At 38.7% G+C, this 23,746-nt stretch overlaps 1 protein-coding gene across 4 annotated transcripts in view; it reads left to right on the top strand.

Moving 5' to 3' along the window:
- TSC1 (TSC complex subunit 1) overlaps positions 1–23,746 on the top strand; it is a 75,269-nt gene that overhangs the window by 1,146 nt on the left and 50,377 nt on the right. For 3 of the 4 annotated variants that reach the window (XM_053695659.1, XM_053695660.1, XM_053695656.1), the window contains exons 2-7: positions 12,988–13,171; positions 13,537–13,640; positions 13,990–14,142; positions 14,844–14,988; positions 15,983–16,137; positions 16,506–16,579. In XM_053695659.1, coding sequence (XP_053551634.1) covers positions 13,066–13,171; positions 13,537–13,640; positions 13,990–14,142; positions 14,844–14,988; positions 15,983–16,137; positions 16,506–16,579 — 737 coding nt within the window. In that variant the 5' untranslated portion in view covers positions 12,988–13,065. Of the gene's footprint in view, positions 1–10,839; positions 10,858–12,987; positions 13,172–13,536; positions 13,641–13,989; positions 14,143–14,843; positions 14,989–15,982; positions 16,138–16,505; positions 16,580–23,746 lie in introns of those variants that run through there. The other variant, XM_053695658.1, reaches the window with a different exon arrangement.

The following is a 23,746-nucleotide window of genomic DNA, read 5'->3' as shown; positions in this document are numbered from 1 at the left end:
TCTGACAGATAGTGGGTTGATTTCTGTTGTCGCCCCAATGTTTTTTTTTCTTGTTTAGCACACAAGGGGTTGAGTGAACTATTGTTCCCCCAGCATTGCAGCCTGAGTGGTAATACCATTGCCTTGCAGCAAGGGGGGTTAATTGCAATGTCACCTTGTTCCTAAGGGGGCATGAAACCCACATTTTTATTTTTTTTATTTCGGGATTCAGATACATTCAACTTATATAAAAAAAAAAAAGGTTACTTCTGTTATCAAATCTGCTTAATTATTTCAATATCCTTTGCTGAAGGATCAGTAATGCACTAATTAGAGTTAGATTAACACATCTAGCCAGCCAATCACAAGAGACAACTGTCTGCAGGTACCAATCACCAGCTAGCTCTCACTAGTGAAGGATATGTACATATTCTTTTTCAAGAATGGATACCAAAAGAACAAAGTACATTTGAAAATAAAATTGAATTTAAAAGTGTATTAAAATCATGGTATGCCTGAATCATGCAAGTTTTAATTTTGACTTTCCTATCCCCTTAAATCCTAGGTAAAAAAAACTGCGTGCTTCAGTGGGGTTGCATCTATGCCATAAGCAGATAATGTTAATTGTGATGATCACATGCTTTTGCTTATTGGAAAATTATTGGGGTAGCTGTTTGGAAGTGCATGTGTCACAGTGTCATTTCCCCAGCCTTGTTTTATGTAATATGGTAACACTGTTTATTCTCATCTTTTTGTTCACATGTTTAGCAGATTGAAAATTGTTGACCTGGTTTTTATGTGGTACAGGGTGATCTGTCTATGGTAGACTGTCCCTTTAAATGCTGACAGTGGATCTCTGTTCATGTTGTTCGGTTTACAAATAAAATTGTCAACTGTGGCCTTGTTGCCAGATGGGACGATCATTTATTATGTCTCTGCTACACCAGGAGCTCATTGCCTCAGTGACATGTACATTCTCAGACTATTTTTAGCCATCATATTCTTGTATGCAGCTACTATTGTATTGTGCAATGTCAGTACACTCTATATCAATAGTTCCTATAATATATATCCTGTGCCGTTTAGAATTTACTGAGATTCATTAAAATGCATGAATCACAACATATTTAAAGATTAAAGGGACATAGTACACTATATGTTTTGTGTATGATGCATTTTTATAGCCCACCTGGGAGTGTTTTTTTTTTTTAACAATGTATAGTTTTGCTTAATTTTTAATAACATCGTGCTGATTTTCAGACTCCTAACCAAGCCCCAAAGTATCAGATGTAGACCCAGGTCTACATACTCCTGCCTGCTCCTGTTTGTTTAATCTGTCTTTTCATATGGGGGTGGGGGGTTGCTCCTTCTGCTTTCCCAGCCCCTTTCACAGGGTGTTCCAGCCTAACTTCATCAACAGTACTAAACTGGGAGCTTCTAAGTAAGTTTAAAAAAAAAAAAGTTTTATACTGTATTTTTAGATCAGCACCTGTGCATATTCTTCTTTATAGTAGTGTCTATTACATGCAGTTAGATAAAAAAAATGGTGTATACTGTCCTTTTAAGCCTTTTCCAAATGAATGTACTATTATTCTTGACTACTATAAAATGTTGCTGAACATAATTTTTATTCCTTCCTTTATCAATATGTACATCCATAACAGATTCTGTACCCATGTAAAATGACTTTAGTCATTGGAAAAGGTCTCGTCTAAAAGTAAACCTCACCCCTTTCTTGTCTAATACGCTGATTGAGAGCCCTCGTGCGTCTGTTTCTGGGTTAGGCGTGTAAAACTGATGTAGTCTATGACCTACAATGTGTCTAACGCAAGAGAGCAAATAATGTTGCCCTCCAGAATTCCCAAGCACCCAGCCTCCTCTTACAGACTTCACTTTTGGATAGGGTCTTTCTGACTATCGATCTACAGAGAACAAAAAAAAAAAAAGTTTGTTGCCGTCACAAAGTCTATCCATCTGGTGCCTGGACTGTGAGTCCTGGAAGGTGCAGTCTTAATTGCTTCCAGTTGGCATCTATTGTCAAAAGCTGAACCAGCATGTTGCATTGGTCACATGAGTAGCTATTACGTGAGATTTTGCTGGCATGAAGACAATGATCTGATTTTATGTCAGTGAGGTACAGTATTTCAGATGCTAAACCAGCAGTAGTTAGTATAATTTGTCCAGTACATGTAAAGGCACGATACAGAACGTATACAGCTATACTGACAACTACTTGATATGGGAATCTGCTTTCAATCTAGTAACTTCCTGAAGTTGCATTTAGCTTTGTAAGGAAAATTGGCGCCTTTCAGCTCAGTATTGGGCTATTCAATGGAACCTGAGAGCAATAGTGTTTTAAATAGTCATAAAAGTGCAAAAAGAAAATGCTCTAATATGTTCAAGCATTTTATTAGTGCGTTACTGTTTAACCCATGAAAAAGGATGTCAGCTCAAGAGCAGGGACGTACTACTGAGAGCCCTGATGAGCCAATGGAGAGGTGTGTTTGTAGCCACCAGTCAGTAGCTACAGTAGTGTAGGATATGTAGATATTCTTTCTCAATAAAGGATACTAAGAAAAGGTACATTTGAAAATAGAAGATGTCTGTCATGAAGACCGCATAATTTTAGGTTGTAAGGGGTTAACTTCTTTGTTTGCTGATTTATTTTATTTTATTAGGAGTATCTCCCTGTTTATCCTTAAACTATTTGACAGGTGGTCGGGTTTTTACGTTTTATTGCACACAACTAGAATCCCGGTGTCTTAGGACAGTTTATGGCCCCAAGATGTGAATAGCGTGACAGGAAACAGTGTCTATCAAGGCACAGTCCTTTGGTCAATTAACGGTAACCCTCTTGGATATCTTGACATGTTTTAATACCATGCACAGCGCCTATGATTACCCAAAAAATGAACTTGCCCACATCCAGCAAGAACATTTCCTTGCATGTGTGTACATTATACATTAAAAATGACAAAGTACACCTTGTTGTTATAATCCCAAAAACTTGTATTCTTTTTGTATAGATTTCCTGACAATGTTCCAATTACACAATCATTGAACTACGGAGTAGTGCAAAATTAGACTTTAGTGAACTAGTATTGATATATTTTAAGCAAATATTGAAAATAAAATTAGTAACAGAGCCTCAGTCATTGTATTGAAGTCAATACAGAAAGTACCTGATCTATGCTGCACATGAAACGTTGAAACTGTTAACAGATGTCACTCTGAGTCAGAGTGCTCTGGGAAGTTCAACTCACAATCCTAAACCTCATTAAGTCGTGACACCTTAAACTCTTCTGCTTGCTCCTTCTAATTTTCAAGATGATCAAAAGGGATTGGAACCTCAGCAATTACTAAATTTGATGTTTCATTTGTAGACCTTTTTGTATGTGACATTTCTCTTTCATGGCCCTTCTGTTGCCCAATGCCTTAATGCGTCACTTGGATCAAATTGATCTACTGGTGCAGAATGAAGGTTTACAATCATTAAATGTGACAAAAGTTGAAGTTATGAGGGAGCAGCGCCAGTCACTTTTGATCATCTTCATTTTGGAAAAGCCTCTTTCACATTCTGATGTGCTGACTAGCAAAGTTAGGATCAAGTCCATCAAACTCAAAAGGTGGCCACATTTATCTCAGAATTCTCTGAGTTCAGGCCAGGTGACAGTTTTCAGCTTCTTCTCCCAATCATTCTTGTTATATAAACTAGTCTTCAGAACTATCCATTCAGTCTCTATTTTCCTACAATTAACATCCTGTGCCTCTAGTACTGGCTGAAACTGACTGATCAGAGTTCCAATGGCTTGGACCTAGAAATAAACAGAAAGTATACATAATTGCCCTGCTTATCTCTCCTTTTTTATTCTTTCTTTCGCTCTCTGGGATATTTTGGTTTCCTAATTTTGAGAGAGGGAGGGAGAGCTAGAGAAAGAGAGTGAAGGAGAGCAGCACAGGAGGGATAAAGGAGTTAGAGGTTGGGGAAAGAGACAGAGAGAGGGACAGGAGTGGGGAGGGTGAAATGGAGGGAGAGAAAAGGGGCTTGAGAGACATGGGGAGAAAGGGAAGGCTAGAGAGAGAGAGAGAGAGCAGAGGGAAGGGGCAGAGGTCTACACACCTGATCAAGATGTTGTATGGCTGCTTTGTAACCTTTGAGGAAATGGTTAAGTTCACGCCAGAAGTGGCCTACCCATCGTGTCCCATCTGCTTGTGTAGGCAATTGTGTCCTCATTTTCAAAGAAGCATAGCTGTTCTTAAGATTTGTATGGTTGAGTGCCGACATGATAAAATAAATATAAACCTAGAAGTAGATCCTTTAACCTCCGATGACTCATTATTGGCTGCTGTGTCCCTGACACTGAGCTCCAAGCGGTGACTCATGCAATGAATTGCAACAACGCTTTCTCTGTCCTTTTAGTTTCTGCACAACTCCTCCATTTTTCCCCAGCATAACTGCTGCTCCATCAGTGCCTATTGCAACTAGTTCCTCCTTCCACGACTGGTCAAGGTGTTGTGTAACTGCTGCTCCATCAGTGCCTATTGCAACTAGTTCCTCCTTCCACGACTGGTCAAGGTGTTGTGTAACTGCTGCTCCATCAGTGCCTATTGCAACTAGTTCCTCCTTCCACGACTGGTCAAGGTGTTGTGTAACTGCTGCTCCATCAGTGCCTATTGCAACTAGTTCCTCCTTCCACGACTGGTCAAGGTGTTGTGTAACTGCTGCTCCATCAGTGCCTATTGCAACTAGTTCCTCCTTCCACGACTGGTCAAGGTGTTGTGTAACTGCTGCTCCATCAGTGCCTATTGCAACTAGTTCCTCCTTCCACGACTGGTCAAGGTGTTGTGTAACTGCTGCTCCATCAGTGCCTATTGCAACTAGTTCCTCCTTCCACGACTGGTCAAGGTGTTGTGTAACTGCTGCTCCATCAGTGCCTATTGCAACTAGTTCCTCCTTCCACGACTGGTCAAGGTGTTGTGTAACTGCTGCTCCATCAGTGCCTATTGCAACTAGTTCCTCCTTCCACGACTGGTCAAGGTGTTGTGTAACTGCTGCTCCATCAGTGCCTATTGCAACTAGTTCCTCCTTCCACGACTGGTCAAGGTGTTGTGTAACTGCTGCATTTACTGCCTGAGAAATTGTTTCAGCATCAGCCTTTTCAACTGACTGCAAAGCCACAAATCTTGTGTGTACCTTGCCTTCTATTGCAAATCTGGCATAAATAATTTCTTCCTCCACAACTGAACCATCACACAAGACTACAAGAAACTTGGCAGCTCCATATTTTGTTTTTGTATGTAGTCTTTCTTCTTGTGCAATAAAGTGTACAAATGACCGCGTTGATATGGCATTAAAGGGACACTGAACCCAAATGTTTTCTTTCATGATTCAGATAGAGCATACAATTTTAAGCAACTTTCTAATTTACTCCTATTATCAATTTTTCTTTGTTCTATTGATATCTTTATTTAAAAATTAGGAATGTGATGCATAGGAGCCAGCTCACTTTTGGTTGAGAACCTGGGTTATGCTTGCTTATTGTGGGTAGATGTAAGCCTCCAATAAACGAGCGCTATCCATGGTGCTGAACCTAAAATGGGCTGGCTGCTAAGATTTACATTCCTGCTTTTAAAATAAAGATAGCAAGAGAACAAAGAAAAAATGATAATGAGTAAATTAGAAAGTTGCTTACAATTTCATGCTCTATCTGAATCATGAAACAAAAAATTTGGGTTCAGTGTCTCTTTAAGATCGGTATCTCTAACATCAAAACCCTTCATTTTGTCAAGTCTGTAGAAAAAAAAAAAGATACAAATTACCATTTAGCACAGAAAGTATTATAAATTAAGCAGAAAGTTAGGGAAAAGCCAAACTCACTTTATACAATAAAAACACACTTACTTGCACAAATCTAGAAAGTTAAAGACCTTGATTTAATGGCAAGGAGATGAGCGTTGCGAAACAGTAGTTTTAGTTTCTCTCTCCCTGTGCCTTTGTCATGTCATGATTGTCTGTCCAGCAGGTGTTTCAGTCTGTTTTAATTTCCGGTTTGACTCACACTGGATACTCCACAGATGCCCTGATGAAAGCTCATGTGATCGAATACCTTCAAGTTTCATTGTGCTGGTACCTTCCACAAATGCTTTCTGTTTGTTTGAAAATGCCTGGCATACAATAATAGCATAACCTGTTTATAGCTGTACACAAGCCACTATCTCTCTATTTTCCCCCTTATTAATTAATTAGCTGTCTGAATTGTCTCTCCTTTTCATATTGTCTGTCCCTTTCTCTCTTTTCTGCATCATCTACCACCACCTTCTTTGACGGTTCACTGACATTATTAAGATAGCGCCACATCATATAACCATCACTTTGAAATGGAACAGGAATTATCAGTAAGTCTGCAAAATATAGAGTAATACAAACCTGCGCAGCACTGTCTTTCATTATTTCCGCTGGTATTGTAGTCCATACAAAATTGTGCAACAGCTGCGACATCGGTAACAAGGTACTTAGTATTGTGCCCCACAAAACATAAAGCGTCTGCCTTTAACGAGGCTGTGACATCAATCCGATCCGGAACACAAGCTTGTATCAATGCTGCCAAATATTATAGTGCGCCCTGACATCACTAACACCGGACCACAAGCTGGTATTAAGGGGCTGCTGTAAAAAAAAATAGTGCAGATGCAGTATTAAGCTTGCAAAAAAAGCTAGGACACAATATTATGCCCCCCAAAATATAGTGCAAAGCTGCCATGGTGAGATCGCAATTGATTGAAAATTTTACTTGCCCGCAAGAATTTTTACTCGCCATTGGCGACCAGACTGGTCTATTCATATGCCCTGCATGTATGTTACTGGGTGACAAAATATGACAGACGTCATGTTTAATATTAAATAAATCCTCATGTTATGAGGGGATTGCTTATATGGGTTCTGGATATACATAACAAAATTATAAGTGATTCAATAACTTCAGCCAGAGCTGCAGGGCTTTTTATGACCTGCCATAAAAAGGGGTGGGGGGCTACCTTCGGTGCCCACTCTGGAAGGGCCCTTTTCATATATCTGACCTCAGGAAAAAAAATGTATGTAACTGATTTCAGCAAAATATTGTCATTCTGCATGGGAGGCTGCGTGCACAGCGTGTTTGACTATTCGTTACATCTCCCTGGACCAGAGGCTATTCTGGTAAAGTTATAGGTTCCGTAATATTTCTCCTTTTTATTTTAAACTGCTGTTTTGTGTAGTTTTTTTTTTATTAATTACATATATATATATATAAATTAATGAATGCACAGTGACTCTATAGTTAAAGGGAAAGTCTACTCCAGAATTTGTATTGTTTAAAAAGATAGATAATCCCTTTATTACCATTCCCCAGGTTTGCATAACCAGCACGGTTATATTAATATACCTTTTACCTCTGTGATTACCTTGTATCTAATCCTCTGCAGACTGTTCCTTATCTCAGTTATATTAATATACTTTTTACCTCTGTGATTACCTTGTATCTAAGCCTCTGCAGACTGCCCCTTATCTCAGTTATATTAATATACTTTTTACATCTGTGATTACCTTGTATCTAAGCCTCTGCAGACTGCCCCTTATCTCAGTTATATTAATATACTTTTTACCTCTGTGATTACCTTGTATCTAAGCCTCTGCAGACTGCCCCTTATCTCAGTTATATTATTATACTTTTTACCTCTGTGATTACCTTGTATCTAAGCCTCTGCAGACTGCCCCTTATCTCAGTTATATTAATATACTTTTTACATCTGTGATTACCTTGTATCTAAGCCTCTGCAGACTGCCCCTTATCTCAGTTATATTAATATACTTTTTACCTCTGTGATTACCTTGTATCTAAGCCTCTGCAGACTGCCCCTTATCTCAGTTATATTATTATACTTTTTACCTCTGTGATTACCTTGTATCTAAGCCTCTGCAGACTGCCCCTTATCTCAGTTATATTAATATACTTTTTACCTCTGTGATTACCTTGTATCTAAGCCTCTGCAGACTGCCCCTTATCTCAGTTATATTATTATACTTTTTACCTCTGTGATTACCTTGTATCTAAGCCTCTGCAGACTGCCCCTTATCTCAGTTATATTAATATACTTTTTACCTCTGTGATTACCTTGTATCTAAGCCTCTGCAGACTGCCCCTTATCTCAGTTATATTATTATACTTTTTACCTCTGTGATTACCTTGTATCTAAGCCTCTGCAGACTGCCCCTTATCTCAGTTATATTAATATACTTTTTACCTCTGTGATTACCTTGTATCTAAGCCTCTGCAGACTGTCCCTTATCTCAGTTATATTAATATACTTTTTTACCTCTGTGATTACCTTGTATCTAAGCCTCTGCAGACTGCCCCTTATCTCAGTTATATTAATATACTTTTTTACCTCTGTGATTACCTTGTATCTAAGCCTCTGCAGACTGCCCCTTATCTCAGTGCTTTTTACAGACAATCAGTGCTGACTCATAAATAACTCCAGGGTAGTGAGCACAATGTTATCTATATGGCACACATGAACTAGTGCTGTCTAACTGTGAAAAACTGTCAAAATGCACTGAGATAAGAGGCGGTTTAAGGGTTTAGAAACAGGCAGAATTTTAAATTTATTTTAGTTCTTTTGACAGACTTGCATTTTAGCCGATCAGTGCTGACTCATAAATAAGTTAACTGGAGTGAGCATAATGTTATTTATATGGCACACATAAACTTATGACCTCTAGCTGTGAAAAACTGTCAAAATGCCATGAGGTAAGAGGCGGCCTTCAAGGGCTTAGACATTAGCATATGAGCCTACCTAGGTTTAGCTTTCAATAAAGATTACCAAGAGAACAAAACAAATTTGATGATAAAAGTAAATTAGAAAGCTGAATCGGGCGTTTCATTTTGACTAGACTGTCCCTTTGATAATAAACAGCACCCCCCCATCCCCTGTATATTAAAAGACCCTTTACACAACCATGTAGACACTCCCAGATGGGCTAAATAAATGGATTAGTGTACAGTGTCCCTTTAACCTTTTTGTACCTACTGAACTAAGTCACAGACTTGCCTGGAGTGGCCAGTTAAAGGGACAGTCTAGTCAAAAATGACACTGACTCTGATAGGGCATGCAATTTTAAGCAACTTTTCAATGTACTTTTATCATCAAACATGCTTTGTTCTCTGTGTTCTTTGTTGAAAGCTAAGCCTAGGTAGGTCCCTTTAAGGCCACATCTTAATCTTATCTCAGTGCTTATGGACAGTTTTTGTGTGCCATATAGATAACAACATTGTGCTCACTCCCGGAGTGGAGTTATGTAGGAGTCAGCACTGATTGGTTAAAATGCAAGAGGTAAACGTAATCTTGTTTTGGCTTCCTGCTCTTTGGCAAACGCGTAGTAGTTCTAAATATGTTCATTCATTTTACCATTATTCCGATGCAAACATTACATGTCATAAGAACCAGCTTAATTTTTATTACTGGTCCTAGATAACTTTTTAACTCATGAAAAGGGGTTAAACACACAGGTAAAGTGCTGCTCTTAACAAAGACAACATATTTAAGCTCTATGTAAAACTATTTTAGGCACATTCATGTTCTTTCAGTGCTAGCTGGTACAGTATTACTTCATATGTAGCCATGCGTGCCACTCATTTCCAGTACGCTTTTAGTAGAGCTTGTGTATTTTTCCATGCCGTTGTGCACTTTTTTCTTTTTGTTGTGTCCGAGCAGGGGCTGAGTAAGAATATGAGATGTTTTGCTGTGGGGCAAGCAAGCTGTGTATATTTTGTCTTTGCGTAAGCAGGTTCTCCTACTAAGTGCTTTCATGTGACTTTCTGAAACTGCTTTAGAGAGAGTAGTGTGATCTGAGACAAGTGTCATACAGTATCTTCTCTATAGAGTCAAAGGCAGTTCTGTAGTGACAATTGCAGCTCTTTTATTTATCATTAAAACACACAAGTGAATAGTTTTTGATCTCAGACTTCCCACACATAGCTATAGGAAACCCAGGGCTAACCATTACGGTTGTAACCCATCTGTTTACATCCCTTTAATATCTGTGTTAATCCTTTGTGTAAGCTCAGACTTGGCTGAGTCACTTTATAAGAGAGACTGTCGTTTTTCCCTTGATACATCAAACAAGTAGTGTTTGAAAAGAAAATGATCCGTTACACTCAATCAAAGGATAATTCATGCCTGTATTAGTTTTTAAAGGATTAGAGAACACAGAATTTAACTCCATGCGTTACAAACTATAAACTCATGGATCTGTGTCGCTGATTGGGGAGTCTTGCCTTACTACCTTGTCTGTACTATTCTTGCACCCTGTGCCCACATCATGTATCACTAACATAAGGTTATATTTGATCAGGATAAAGTGACTTAATCATAGTGAGGTTTAACACATTAAAACAGTGTCTATTGATGCTCCTTAAGTATAACCTTTTTGATGTTCAAAATGTTAGTTTTAAAATGTATTTATTTAGATGTGGCTCCTAAAATTGTCAGATTGTATTTCAGACTGAAGAGTTTGCCTCGCAAAATATAAAGCTTGTACAAATGCAGTTTTATTTTTATATATTTTATTTTTAAGCAAACTATGCTGTGCCATGTATGGACGTTTTTCATGTTGAATGGGATTGGCTCTCGGCTTGTGGGAAGGGGTCTGTTGTCACAAAGCCAGATCACCATCAGAGCGTTTTATTGCTTTAAGAACCTAGTATAACCAGTTGTCTCACTAACATATGAAGATGAAATCCTATAACATGACAGCTGTGGCTTATATCACCCGCACAGGGGGAGCTTTCTGCATGCCACAGTGAGGGAAGGAACACAAACCCTAAACTGAACAGAGAACATGTAAAGAACACTTTCTGCTCTCTGTATTCCGTCCCAGTGGGATCTTTTAGCCTTAGGTGGCAAATATAAAAGATAAAATAACTTGTTTTAATTGCTTTTATACACAAGTGCTGTGTTGGGAAATATATGCATTTAAAACAAACGCATTCGAATCTGACACTTTGTTAGCAAAATGCTTAGGGTTCCTTAATTCCAGATCACTCCAGTGATTCATCTCAAAAACTTTGTCTTTACCTTCTCTTCTTTTGCTGTACCCAAGCAGAGGCTGGCAGTAAATAGCTTGTGTACTGCTTTAAGAAATTGCTATGCACAAGAGTCGGCATTTTTGCACAAAAAAGCATTGAAACTGTTTTTTTGTTAGAAAAACATGCCTCTTGAATGATATTTATCTTATTGCTTTTGTGGTTGATAATTGGGGGATATATATATAACACAAAAACTTTTCTTTCACTCATGGTTAGTGATTGGCTGAAGCCATTTATTACCAATCAACTGTGTTTACTCTTTTTAAATCATAATGACAACAGAAACTACCCAAATGACCCTGATCAAAAGTTTACATACCCTGGTGATTTTGGCCTGATAACGTGCACACAAGTTGACACAAAGGGGTTTGAATGGCTATTAAAGGTAACCATCCTCACCTGTGATCTGTTTTCTTGTAATTAGTTAGTGTGTGTGTATAAAAGGTCAAGGAGTTTCTGGATTTCTGACAGACCCATGCATCTTTCACCCAGTGCTGCACTGATGATTCGGGATTCTGAGTCATGGGGAAAGCAAAAGAATTGTCAAAGGATCTGCGGTAAAAGTTAGTTGAACTATATAAAACAGTAAAGGGATATGTAAAGATATCCAAGGAATTGAGAATGCAAATCAGCAGTGTTCAAACTCAAAGAAGTGGAAAATGAGGGGTTCTGTTGAAAACAAACCACGGTCGGGTAGACCAACTAAAATTTCAGCCACAACTTCCAGGGAAATTGTTCGGGATTCAAAGACAAACACACAAATAACTTCAGGTGAAATGCAGGACGTGTGGTGTGGCTGTTTCAAGATGCACAATAAGGAGGCACTTGAAGAAAGATGGGCTGCATGGTTGATTCGCCAGAAGAAAGCAAATGCCACAAAGTATCCCGCTTACAATACGCCAAACAGCACAGAGACAAGCCTCAAACCTTCTGGCGCACAGTCATTTGGAGGGATGAGACCAAAATTGACCTTTTTGGCCACAACCATAAACGCTACATTTGGAGAGGAGTCAACAAGGCCAATGATGAAAGGTACTCCATTCCTACTGTGAAACACGGATCACTGATGTTTTGGGGATGTGTGAGCTACAAAGGCACAGGAAATTTGATCAGAATTGATGGCAAGATGAATGCAGTATGTTATCAAACAGAACGCCTCATTTTCCACTTCTTGATTAGAGTTTTAACACTGCAGATTTGCATTCTCAATTCCTTGGATATCTTTTTATATCCCTTTCCTGTTTTATACAGTTCAACTACCTTTTTCCCACAGATCCTTTGACAATTCTTTTTCTTTCCCCATGACTCAGAATCCAGAAACGTCAGTGCAGCACTGGATGAAAGATGCAAGGATCTGTCAGGAGTCCAGAAACTCATTGACTAGTTACTGTTATTATGAGTTAAAAAGAGTAAACACAGTTGATTGATAATAAATGGCTTCAGCCAAATACTAACCATGAGTGAAAGAAAAGTTTTTGTGTTATCATTCATATTCACTGAAAAATGGCCTAGAAATCGTAAATTCTGCCAGGGTATGTAAACTTATGAGCACAACTGTGTATGTGTGTGTGTATATATTCATTACAACCAATCATTGTGCAGCATGGATGAGTGTCAGGAAGTCTGCGTTCCACTGAATCCACTCTAGTCACAATTACAGGAAAAGCAGGCTAATTTAAGTAATGAAAGTGCATTCAGATGTTGTGGTGTTTTTATTATGCATAATGTAAAAATGTTATGGTTAATGGAAGCTTTCATTTTAATGCCCCTTGTAAATATATAGGATACACAGTAACATCTATGGCTGGGGTAGGAAAAGCATAATTTCCAGTGGTAAAGTAGACGCAATAAATGTACTTTCTTATGTTTCTTTTCAACGCTGCAGCTTGGAGGAGGCACAGTTGAGGATCTAGCTGTGACCTTGACCTCCTGCAGTCACCAGCACGGAAGAGAATAAAGCAGCATGGCACAGCAAGCTAACGTGTGTGAGCAAATCTATCTTCTAGAATCTCCTGACCTGCAACAACTGGATGACATCATAAAGCTCATAAGTGAACACTTAAGTAAAGGTATGATGAGCTATGTGGTCCGTGGCTGGTTGTAGGCTTGTCTGACCCTGTGTATGCAGTGGGAAGTACAAACTATACCAACTGGTTTATATACAGCATCTGATGTACATAGTAACAAGTGTGTATTTCTGAAACCATCACTGATCCTTGTTTGTACTAGACACAGTATTGGTTGCTTGCCATGAAAAGCAGAATAAAGAGGAAACTGGTTTGTAGCATTTGGTGCTGCTAATTTCTCAGTTAAAGTAATGTCACACAGTTAAGCTTACATGTGTCAGGGTTATATTCCTAGCTATGTGTAGCTAGAAAATCTGCTCTTAGCAATGCATTCACCACATGATATATAATAGTTTTGCTATCCGCAGATCGCTCCCCTACTCTGGTGAACAACTTGGTGGATTACTACCTGGAAACCAGCTCTGAGCAAGCAGTGCTAGTCCTCTCTTTGGTTCAGGAGCCGCATGACAAGGTAACATTATGTTGCACTTATTTTCATGTAAATATTTACAAATGTCTAGTGACACTGACAATAAATGGCCCCCGAGGAGAGCCATCGGTGGATTTGAGTTGACCGCTAGACATGTATTTGTTTCCAACTAGACATGAAACTTCCTCCTAAACCTTTTTTTAAGCAGAACTTGAAAAGGTTCATTTTCGATTAAATCTAGGACAATTGATGCTGTTCCACATTATTCATTCTTAATCTGTTACTACTTAGTATTGCTTACACTTCTTTTTTTTATTTATTTAGTTTCCTTGCTGCGTTCAAACTTTAGCTGATGTCTTCTAAAACTTTTTTATTATTGTTGTTTTAATAGCATCTCTTGGATAAGATAAATGAAAATTTAGGTAAAGCTGCTACAAGGTTATGCACCCTGACACTACTGGGCCATGTGATCCGTCGTCAGCCATCTTGGAAGCATAAACTGTCGCAATCTCCCGTCCTTCAGTCCTTGTTGAAGTGTCTCAAAGTAGGTATTCTTAGCTGATTGTCTTTGTCAGGGAGTTGTATTAGTTAAGACAAGGCTGAAAATCCTTTTACCACAAGTCCTCATTGGTTAATGTGTTGGAATTTAATGTATATGGTAAGATATACTAATTGTGTTTTTTTTTTTTTTTGTTTTTTTTTTTATTATTATGATTAACTCTGTCTTTATCTTGAGCAAGTGAATGTAGAATATACTAAAGACATGGGTTTTGTGATGCTAGAGTGTATTCCTCAGTAGTATATGAGCCAGTTTACTAAATATGTTTTAGGTTCTCCTCAAGGTAGACAGAGAGAGGCGCTCACACCAGCTTGTAAATAATTACTTCTCAGTCTTGGGTGTTATATTTTGACAATAAACTGATATTCTAGGACCGTTGCTGAAGCAGAAACTGATTTTAACATTTTATTAAAATTAAGGTTAAAAATGTAAGTTTAGTGTCCCTTTTTGTGAGTGATGCTCAGCCAGATATCGCCATGGAGTAATAGCCATATGTGTGATCTGTGCGTAGATCAAGCTTACTTTATTCAACATAGCACTCATCATGCTTGCTGGAGGTAGAGCACACAGATCTTAGCGGCTTAGTCATATCTTACAAGTAAAATGATCTATTTTACCATGCTGATTGAGAGCGGTTTAGTAATAGTGTTGAAAAGTGTCTGGAAAGCATTTATTTCCTGTTACAGATAAACACAGATGTTGTTGTTCTTACCACTGGCGTTCTGGTGTTAATAACGGTTCTGCCAATGATCCCACAATCAGGAAAACAGTATCTTCATGAGTTCTTTGACATATTCGGTCGTTTGTCTGCGTGGTGTTTGAAGAATCCAGGTGAGTGTGCAGGTCCTACCCCATTTTACACAAGCTGAGCATATTCTGTATAGACCTGCAACATATTGCCTGAGCCATGGGGGTACATGTAGGTGCTACGTATTATTTACTGATCTATTTAACTCATTAGTATAATATACACAAGTGGCTTCTTTACATATCCGTTCGTGCTGCTGAAATTGTATAGCCTGTACATGCGTGTTTTGCTTTCCTAACATAGCAAAAAGTGGCAAACTGATAGACTGAGTGCTTAGCAGGTTTCCATGTGGCATTTGCTTCACAAGAGAGATTAAATAAAGATTCCTTGACTTCCTTGCAGATCTCAAAAGTTTGTGTGAACATCGAGCTCACTGATGAGCCTAGACTTTTGGTTCCGAACAACCTTGTAATTTGCTCAGAACTGAAGAAGCCTGTAATGCTGCGTAACAAAGTGTAAAATCACAAGTCTGATTTATTGTGTTCTTGCTTTTGCGGTAATGATAGGGAACTTATGTAAAGCCACTATTTTAGGATTTTGAGTTAGTTTTCCCGATTCTGTACTGGTTTCCTACTTCCTTTGGCAACTTGTTGGATGGGCGATAGGTGGCACTTGCAAAGGAGGCTTCAGCTCAATACTTTTCTGGGTTATGCTTTTCACTGTGACTTATAGGCACATTAAACACTAAATACATTTTGTAAGCATAATATTGAGGTTATTCCCGCCCCTTCTAGTAATAGGTGCTGCAATGTAGAAATCTAGCTCTCACTGCATTTCTGTGCTGCTGCTTGCACATGTGCAGTAATGCTCCTTCAGATACCTGCAGTGTAACTTAGGTTCCAATATGGCAGCGCCCATGATTAGAGGGAGGTGCATGAAATGTGTCCCTTACCCTGAATTGGAGCTCTGTAAATTAAAAAAATACATTATATTTTCTAGTAATTGAGCAAGATTCTATAATCTTATGTAAGTTTACAGTTCTTTTGGTGCATATCATGGTTCACCTGTCTCCCTCAGGTCATGTAGCAGAGACTTGTCTTGTCCATCTCCATGCCAGTGTTTATGCACTCTTTCACCGTCTCTATGGGATGTACCCGTGTAACTTTGTATCGTTCCTGCGCTCCCATTATAGTATGAAGGAAAACCTAGAGACGTTTGAAGAAATAGTAAAGGTAAAACCCATCTGTAGGACAATAGGCATCCCAGTGTGTCTAAATTTATGTAATTCGTCTGTCATAGCACGTCCCATAATCCTGTTACCTACGTCTGTGAGCTACCGTTCAGCATTTAAATTTCCCTTTCTAAGCCTTAAAGGTTTGTGTTGCTATAGAAAATTATTTGCATTCATCAACTTCTATATCAGGACTTGATAAAGCCTGCAAGCCACTGCTCCTAGAAGTTTTCCTTGCCACTCCTAACTGTTGTTGTTGTTGTTGTTTATATGTAAATACAAACACCTTTGTCTGGCCCCTAATAAAGTGTATGAATGACTACATTTTTCAAAATGATTTGTCCACTTCTAAAATGGTTTTTGTTTTAGCCAATGATGGAGCATGTGCGGATTCACCCTGAGTTGGTAACTGGCTCGAAGGATCATGAACTAGACCCCAGCAGGTACTTTCACTGTGAACTGTGAGGAGTTTTAAAAAGAAAATAAAGTTAGTGAAACATTTTTCACACAGCTTTTTCTTTATCTCTCACTATATATATGTGTGTGTGTATTTACAAAGAAAGGAAGTGGGTGCAAAAAAGGGGAATCACTGAGGACCAAGGCTAAGACAAGATTGTATTAGATATAGTATGATATACACTAAGTATAATATAGCTCGGATGATACAAATGAATGAATACAAATTAAAAACAAAAATAAATGACATAAAATACAATTCTAATAGGCTAAAATTGTGAAGTGACTCAATAGTCACCTTACAAAAGTAATGTTTTCAAAGTTGAAAACAAGTAAACAGAATATACTCAACACTACACCAAAATATTATCTAAGTATACAAGAATAGCAAAAGGACCAGAGCTGGTATGATGAAAGGTATATATTAACAAAAAGCCAGTCCGTGTATAATAGAGCAATTGTCCTTTAAGAAGATGAAATAGGAGCCAACAGTAATTAGTCCCCAAATTTCAAAGTGTCATGAAGGATTAATTTCAAAACGCCACCAGTTGATATTCTCACACCCGTGGAGATAAGTAGAATTCCTACTTGCTAGAAATTACCCCAATCAAATGAGGTAAGTGCTGCATACATTAAATCATCAGTGAGCTACTCAGGTGGAAAGTGATCCGTCTTCAGTTAAGCTAACAGGCTTCGATCCAGGCCAGGGGAAGATAAAACACATAGAAGATAGTGCAACACTGTTTGTATAAAATGACTGAATTTTATTATAGCGTTAGCAAAACATGCTTACATTTAAAAACCTTAATCATAATAAGAGGTATCAGTAAAACACAAGTAAAAGCCTTGGAGCTGTTGCTTCCATATAGTAAAAACAGTCTGGTTTGCAGGTTATTTAGCAAGGATAAATATTAGCCCCAAATAGCGTGTAAAACCTGGAGCTATCCAGTAAAGTTTTACACTCTATTTGGGGATATATATATATATATATATATATATATATATATATATATATATATATATATATATATATATATATATATATATATATATATATATATATATATATATATATATATATATATATATATATATATATATATATATATATATATATATATATATATATATATATATATATATATATATATATATATATATATATATATATATACATATACATACATACATACATACATACATACATACATACACACCCAGCAGTGAGCATTGAAATGCTGACATGTTTCGGCCAAGGGCTGTAATCGTAGCTATTCAATACACTTGCACAAAAAATATTTAAAAGCAGTGCTCATTGTCTATTGGTCAATTTATAATCCAATCAAATACATGAAATTGTAGGTGTGTTGTCAACACATATGTAGACTTAATGTCTAATTACTAACTTTAGATTAGATCATAACTATATTCCTAATGCATGTTAACATATATGTATATAAATAAATACATATGAATACACAGTGTGTCATTTGTGTTAAATCGATACATATGAATAAACAGCGTGTGTCACTTGTGTTAAAAGAACCATGTCCCCACAAATAATCAAAGATTTCTTATCTGTTTGATTAGTGGCATATGCATATCAAGTATATGTGGCAGGATTAATACAATGTCCCACCATAACAATTTTTTTAAAACATTAAAGAGATACCTGGGCATATTCACATATGAAATATTCCAACTTAAAATAGAGATAAGAAAAAAAAAAATTGAATTAAATTGAGTAAAAATTAGAATTAAACTCAACAGTGGATCTATATATAAAAAGTTATAATTAGCATGATACACCTTAGTTTCCCTTAGTGTTGGACTGTACGATGTGTTATAGAAATACCATAAACGGTATATCAGTGAATGGAGATGCATCAGAAAATAGGTACTTAAATATTCTATATGTACTGGAGATAAAATGGTCTTCTTAATACATATATCCCATTATAGAATCACAGTACAATGTCATTAAGAGAAAATGTTCAGGTCTGTCTTATTTCCAATAATTAATCAGATCGTATTCTGAGTTTAGGCCTGTAGGAACTCTAGTTTTTAATTTAAAGATCCAATACATCTCTCTCCCAAAATCCTATTTATATCCCCAACACTAGGGGGTGATCTGATTTGTTCAATTATTTGCCATCTGAGCGTATCAATTCTTTTTTGATGAACTCTACTGAAATGTTGGACTAAAGAGGTACTAGCATCACCTTTTGTAATTGTCGACAAATCATTCCTCATACGGGTATTGGCATCATTTGTCGTCAATCCTACATATTGTAGATGACATTCAATGCAAGTAATAACATATATGATGTAAGAGAATGTACAATTTAAACATTTGTCAATTTGATAGATCTCCCCAGTAACTGATGAAACAAAATTATCTGAGAATTTTCCGAAATCACAAGGTCTACATTTAGTTCTCCCACACCTGTACTTACCTTTTATGAGATAGCCAGGAGCCACTATTTAATGGTGTTTTCGGGGGTAATTCAGAAGGGGATAGAACATTCCCTAGTGTTTTACATCTCCTATAGGAACAGCCTTAACCATTGTTTACACACTGATCCAACTTAGAATCAGTGTATGTATGTATATATATATATGTGTGTGTGTATATGTGTATATATATATATATATATATATATATATATATATATATATATGTGTGTGTGTATATATATATATATATATATATATATATATATATATATGTGTGTGTGTGTGTGTGTATATATATATATATATATATATATATATATATATATATATAATGACACGGTGAGTCCACGAATCATCTTATTACTATTGGTAATATCACTCCTGCCCAGGAGGCAGCAAAGAGCACCACAGCAAAGCTGTTAAATATCACCTCCCTTCCCTCCAACCCCAGTCATTCTCTTTGCCTACGTTAAGAGCAAGGCAGTAATGGCATGCACTGGTGACGAGGACACTTATGCTCGACGTGTGGTGTTTTTTAAATCTTACTCCCGGCGGCTTTACTGTGGAATACATTTGGCCGACCGGGAGGTTAATTTTGATACACCCACAATAGGCGGGATTAGCTGAGGCGGCAAGTTTCTGTTGCGTGCTTTTTTCGCCTTCACTTCCTAGGTTCCGGAGGGGAGATAGCTTTGTTGCAGCTTGTAAACAGTGTTAGTTACCGGACTGCATTTTTTAGCATACCGAAGTTGAGTCCGGAATGTTCTAGCAGAATATTCACTCCGGTGTCAGTAAGGCTAAGCTGAGGTGTAGAGGTTGTCCGGGAGTTTTTTTTTTGACAGTTTATTGATTTCTTGCAGAAAAATAAAGCAGTTTAGTTTTAAAATTTAAAGAGACAGTAACGTGTTTATTTCAAATTAAAATATAAGTTTATTTAATTCCACTTTTGTTCAGTTGTGAGTAAAGATGGACCAAGAGGCCCTACAAAATGTTACGTGTTCTTTGTTTTGATGCTAACGTGGAACCACCAATCCCTTTCTGTTCCTCATGTATTGAGAGAACTTTAAATTACAGGGATAGACTTTTTTCCAAGCCAATATTGTCTAAGGCTGTTCAGGAGTCTTCTGACAATGTTCAAGAAATGCTGCAGCTTTCGCCTCAAGTGTCCCAAATGTTATCGTCCACACATGCAGTGCCCTGCGCTTCCTCACAAACACCGCCTGGTGTTACGTTGCAAGACATTGCTTCCCTCATGTCCTCTGCGGTATCTGATGCGTTGCCTGCTTTTCCCATGCTGCAGGGAAAGCGCAAGTGGAAATGTAAAGAATCAGTGAGTAAGGTTTCTGACACAATCGTGGCTATTTCGAATGTTCCCTCCCAGAAATCTGAGGAGAAAGATACTTCGGTAGCGTCTGAGGGTGAAATCTCAGACAGTATAATTCCTTCTTCTGATGCTGAAGTTGTATCCTCCCAGGTTTAAGCTGGAACACCTCCGTTAATTACTTAAGGAGGTTTTGGCTACCTTGGACGACTCTGACACTACTGTCGTAGTCAATCCTAAGAAGTCTAGCAAGTATTTTGATGTACCTTCCATGGTGGAGGTTTTCTCTGTACCAGATATGGCTACAAAGATTATTGCTAAGGAATGGGAGAGACCGGGTATTCCTTTTTCTCCATCTACTATTTTTAAAAAGATGTTTCCTATTGCTGACTCTATCAAGGAGTCTTGGCAGACGGTCCCCAAGGTGGAAGGGGCAATTTCCACTTTAGCTAAGAGGACCACGATTCCCATAGAGGATAGTTGTTCCTTTAATGATCCTATGGATAAGAAGTTGAAGGGTTTGCTCAAAAAGATGTATGTTCACCAGGGTTTACAATAACAACCTGCGGTGTGTATTGCTACCGTCACTAGTGCGGCAGCATATTGGTTTGATGCGTTGTCTGATTCTATTCAGACAGACTCTCCCCTTGACGAGATCCAGAATAGGATCAAGGCCCTTAAATTGACCAATTCTTTTATTATGGATGCTTCCCTACAGGTTATTAAATGGACACTGAACCCAAATTTTTTCTTTCATGATTCAGATAGAGCATGGCATTTTAAGCAACTTTCTAATTTACTCACTATAATTTTTTTTCCATTCTCTTGGTATCTTTATTTGAAATGCAAGAATGTAAGTTTAGATGCCAGCCCATATTTGGTGAACAACCTGGGTTGTCCTTGCTGATTGGTGGATAAATTCATCCACCAATAAAAAGTGCTGTCTAGAGGTCTGAACAAAAAAAGCTTAGATGCTTAGAGAACAAAGAAAAAATGATAATAGGAGTAAATTAGAAAGTTGCTTAAAATTGCATGCTCTATCTGAATCACGAAAGAAAAAATTTGGGTTCAATGTCTCTTTTTAAGTAAGGAGCAAAAATTTCTGGGTTTGCCGTACTGGCCCGCAGAGCCTTATGGTTGAAATCCTGGTCTGCTGATGTCATCTAAATCTAAGCTTTTGGCGATTCCCTACAAGGGTAAGACCTTGTTTGGGCCGGGCCTGACTGACATTATCTCTGACATTTTGGGAGGAAAGGGTTATTTTCTCCTTCAGGATAAGAGAAATAAGCAGAAGAATTACTCAAAGTCGGCATGAAGGGTCTGCCCCCGATCTGGGACCGGATCTTGTGGGGGTCAGACTTTCCTTCTTTGCTCAGGCTTGGCTTCGGGATGTTCAGGATCCCTGGGCGGTGGACATAGTGCCCCAGGGATACAAACTAGAGTTCAAGACCTTTCCGCCCAGGGGCAGGTTTCTGCTCTCAAGATTATCTGTAGACCAGATAAAAAGAGAGGCATTCTTACACTGTGTTTAAGACCTTTCCGATCTGGGAGTGATAGTTCCTGTTCCAATGCAGGAACAGGGTCTAGGATTTTACTCCAATCTGTTCGTTCCCAAAACAGACCAATTCTAGATCTCAAAAGTCTAAACAAGTTCCTCAGAGTACCGTCCTTCAAGATGGAAACTATTCGTTCCATTCTTCCCTTGGTTCAAGAGGGTCAATTTATGACAACAGTAGATTTAAAGGATGCATACCTGCATGTTGCCATCCACAGGGATCGTCGCAAGTTTCTGAGGTTTGCATTTCTAGACAAACACTTCCAATTTGTGGCTCTTCCATTCGGCCTTGCCACAGCTCCCAAATTTTTTTCAAAGGTCCTGGGATCCCTATTGGCAGTGCTCTGGTTGCGGGGCATTGCAGTGGCACCTTATCTGGACGACATTCTGGTTCAGGCGCCATCCTTTCAACAAGCGAACTCCCACACAGAGATGTTATCCTTCCTGCGCTCTCACAGATGGAAGGTGAATTTGGGAATGAGTTCCTTAATTCCAGCTACAAGGGTAGTGTTCTTGGAAACCATAATAGATTCCCTATCGATGAAAAGATTTCTTACAGAGGTCAGAAAATCAAAGATCTTCGATACTTGTCTGGTGCTTCAGACCTCTTCTCAGCCGTCAGTCAGTGGCTCAATGTATGGAGGTGATCTGTCTGATGGTAGCTGCCATGGACATCCATTCCGTATGCCCGTTTCCACCTCAGACCTCTGCAGTTATGTATGCTCAGACAGTGGAACGGGGATTATGCGGATCTGTCTCCGCGATTACATCTGGACCAGACGACAAGCGATTCTCTTCTTTGGTGGTTGTCTCAGGAACATCTCTCCCGCAGACCCACCTGGGTGATTGTGATAACAGATGCCAGTCTGCTGGGATGGGGAGCAGTCTGGGTCTCTCTAAAGGCTTAGGTGACATGGACTCGGGAGGAGTCTGTTCTCCCCATAAACATTCTGGAGCTAAGGGCAATCTTCAATGCTCTTCTGGTTTGGCCTCAGCTTCAGCCCGGTTTATCAGGTTCCAGTCGGACAACATAACTTCAGTGGCTTACATCAACCATCAGGGAGGAACTCTGAGTTCCTTTGCCATGACAGAGGTAGCCAAAATGATTCAGTGGGGGGAGACCCACAACTGCTGTCTATCTGCGATCCACATTCCAGGAGTGGACAATTGGGAAGCAGATTTTCTGAGCAGACAGACCTTTCACCCGGGGGAGTGAGAACTCCATCCGGAGGCGTTTTCCTTATTGATTCTCAAATGGGGACAGCCGGAACTGGATCTCATGGCATCTCGTCAGAATGCCAAGCTCCCGTGGTACGGGTCGAGGTAGAGGGATCCTCAGGCTGTACCGAGAGATGTTCTGGCGGTCCCTTGGAATTTCAGTCCCGCATACCTATTTCCTCCGTTCGCTCTCCTTCCTCAAGTCATTGCTCGAATCAAACAGGAGAGGCCGTCGGTGATCCTCATTGCACCAGCGTGGCCTCACAGAATCTGGTACGCAGACCTAGTGGAGATGTTCTCTCTCTCTCTATCTATCTATCCATCCATCCATCCATCCATATCTCGTTTCTCTGAATCTGACTGCTTGTAGATTGAACGCTTAATCCTATCTAAGCGGGTATTTTTTGAGTCGGTCATTGAGACCATGATCCAGGCTCGTAAGCCTGTTACCAGGAAGATTACTACAAGATATGGCGTAAATATCTGTATTGGTGTGAATCCAGAGGCTACTCTGTCTTTACTCCAAGAGGGTTTGGAGAAGGGGTTATCGGCAAGTTCTTTGAAAGGTCAAATTTCTGCCTTGTCTAGTTTGTTACGTAAACG

This window comes from Bombina bombina, chromosome 12 (assembly GCF_027579735.1).
Source record: "Bombina bombina isolate aBomBom1 chromosome 12, aBomBom1.pri, whole genome shotgun sequence".
Lineage (NCBI taxonomy): Eukaryota > Metazoa > Chordata > Amphibia > Anura > Bombinatoridae > Bombina > Bombina bombina.
Note: the sequence above shows the minus strand (reverse complement) of the source record. Positions and strands in the feature narration are given on the sequence as shown.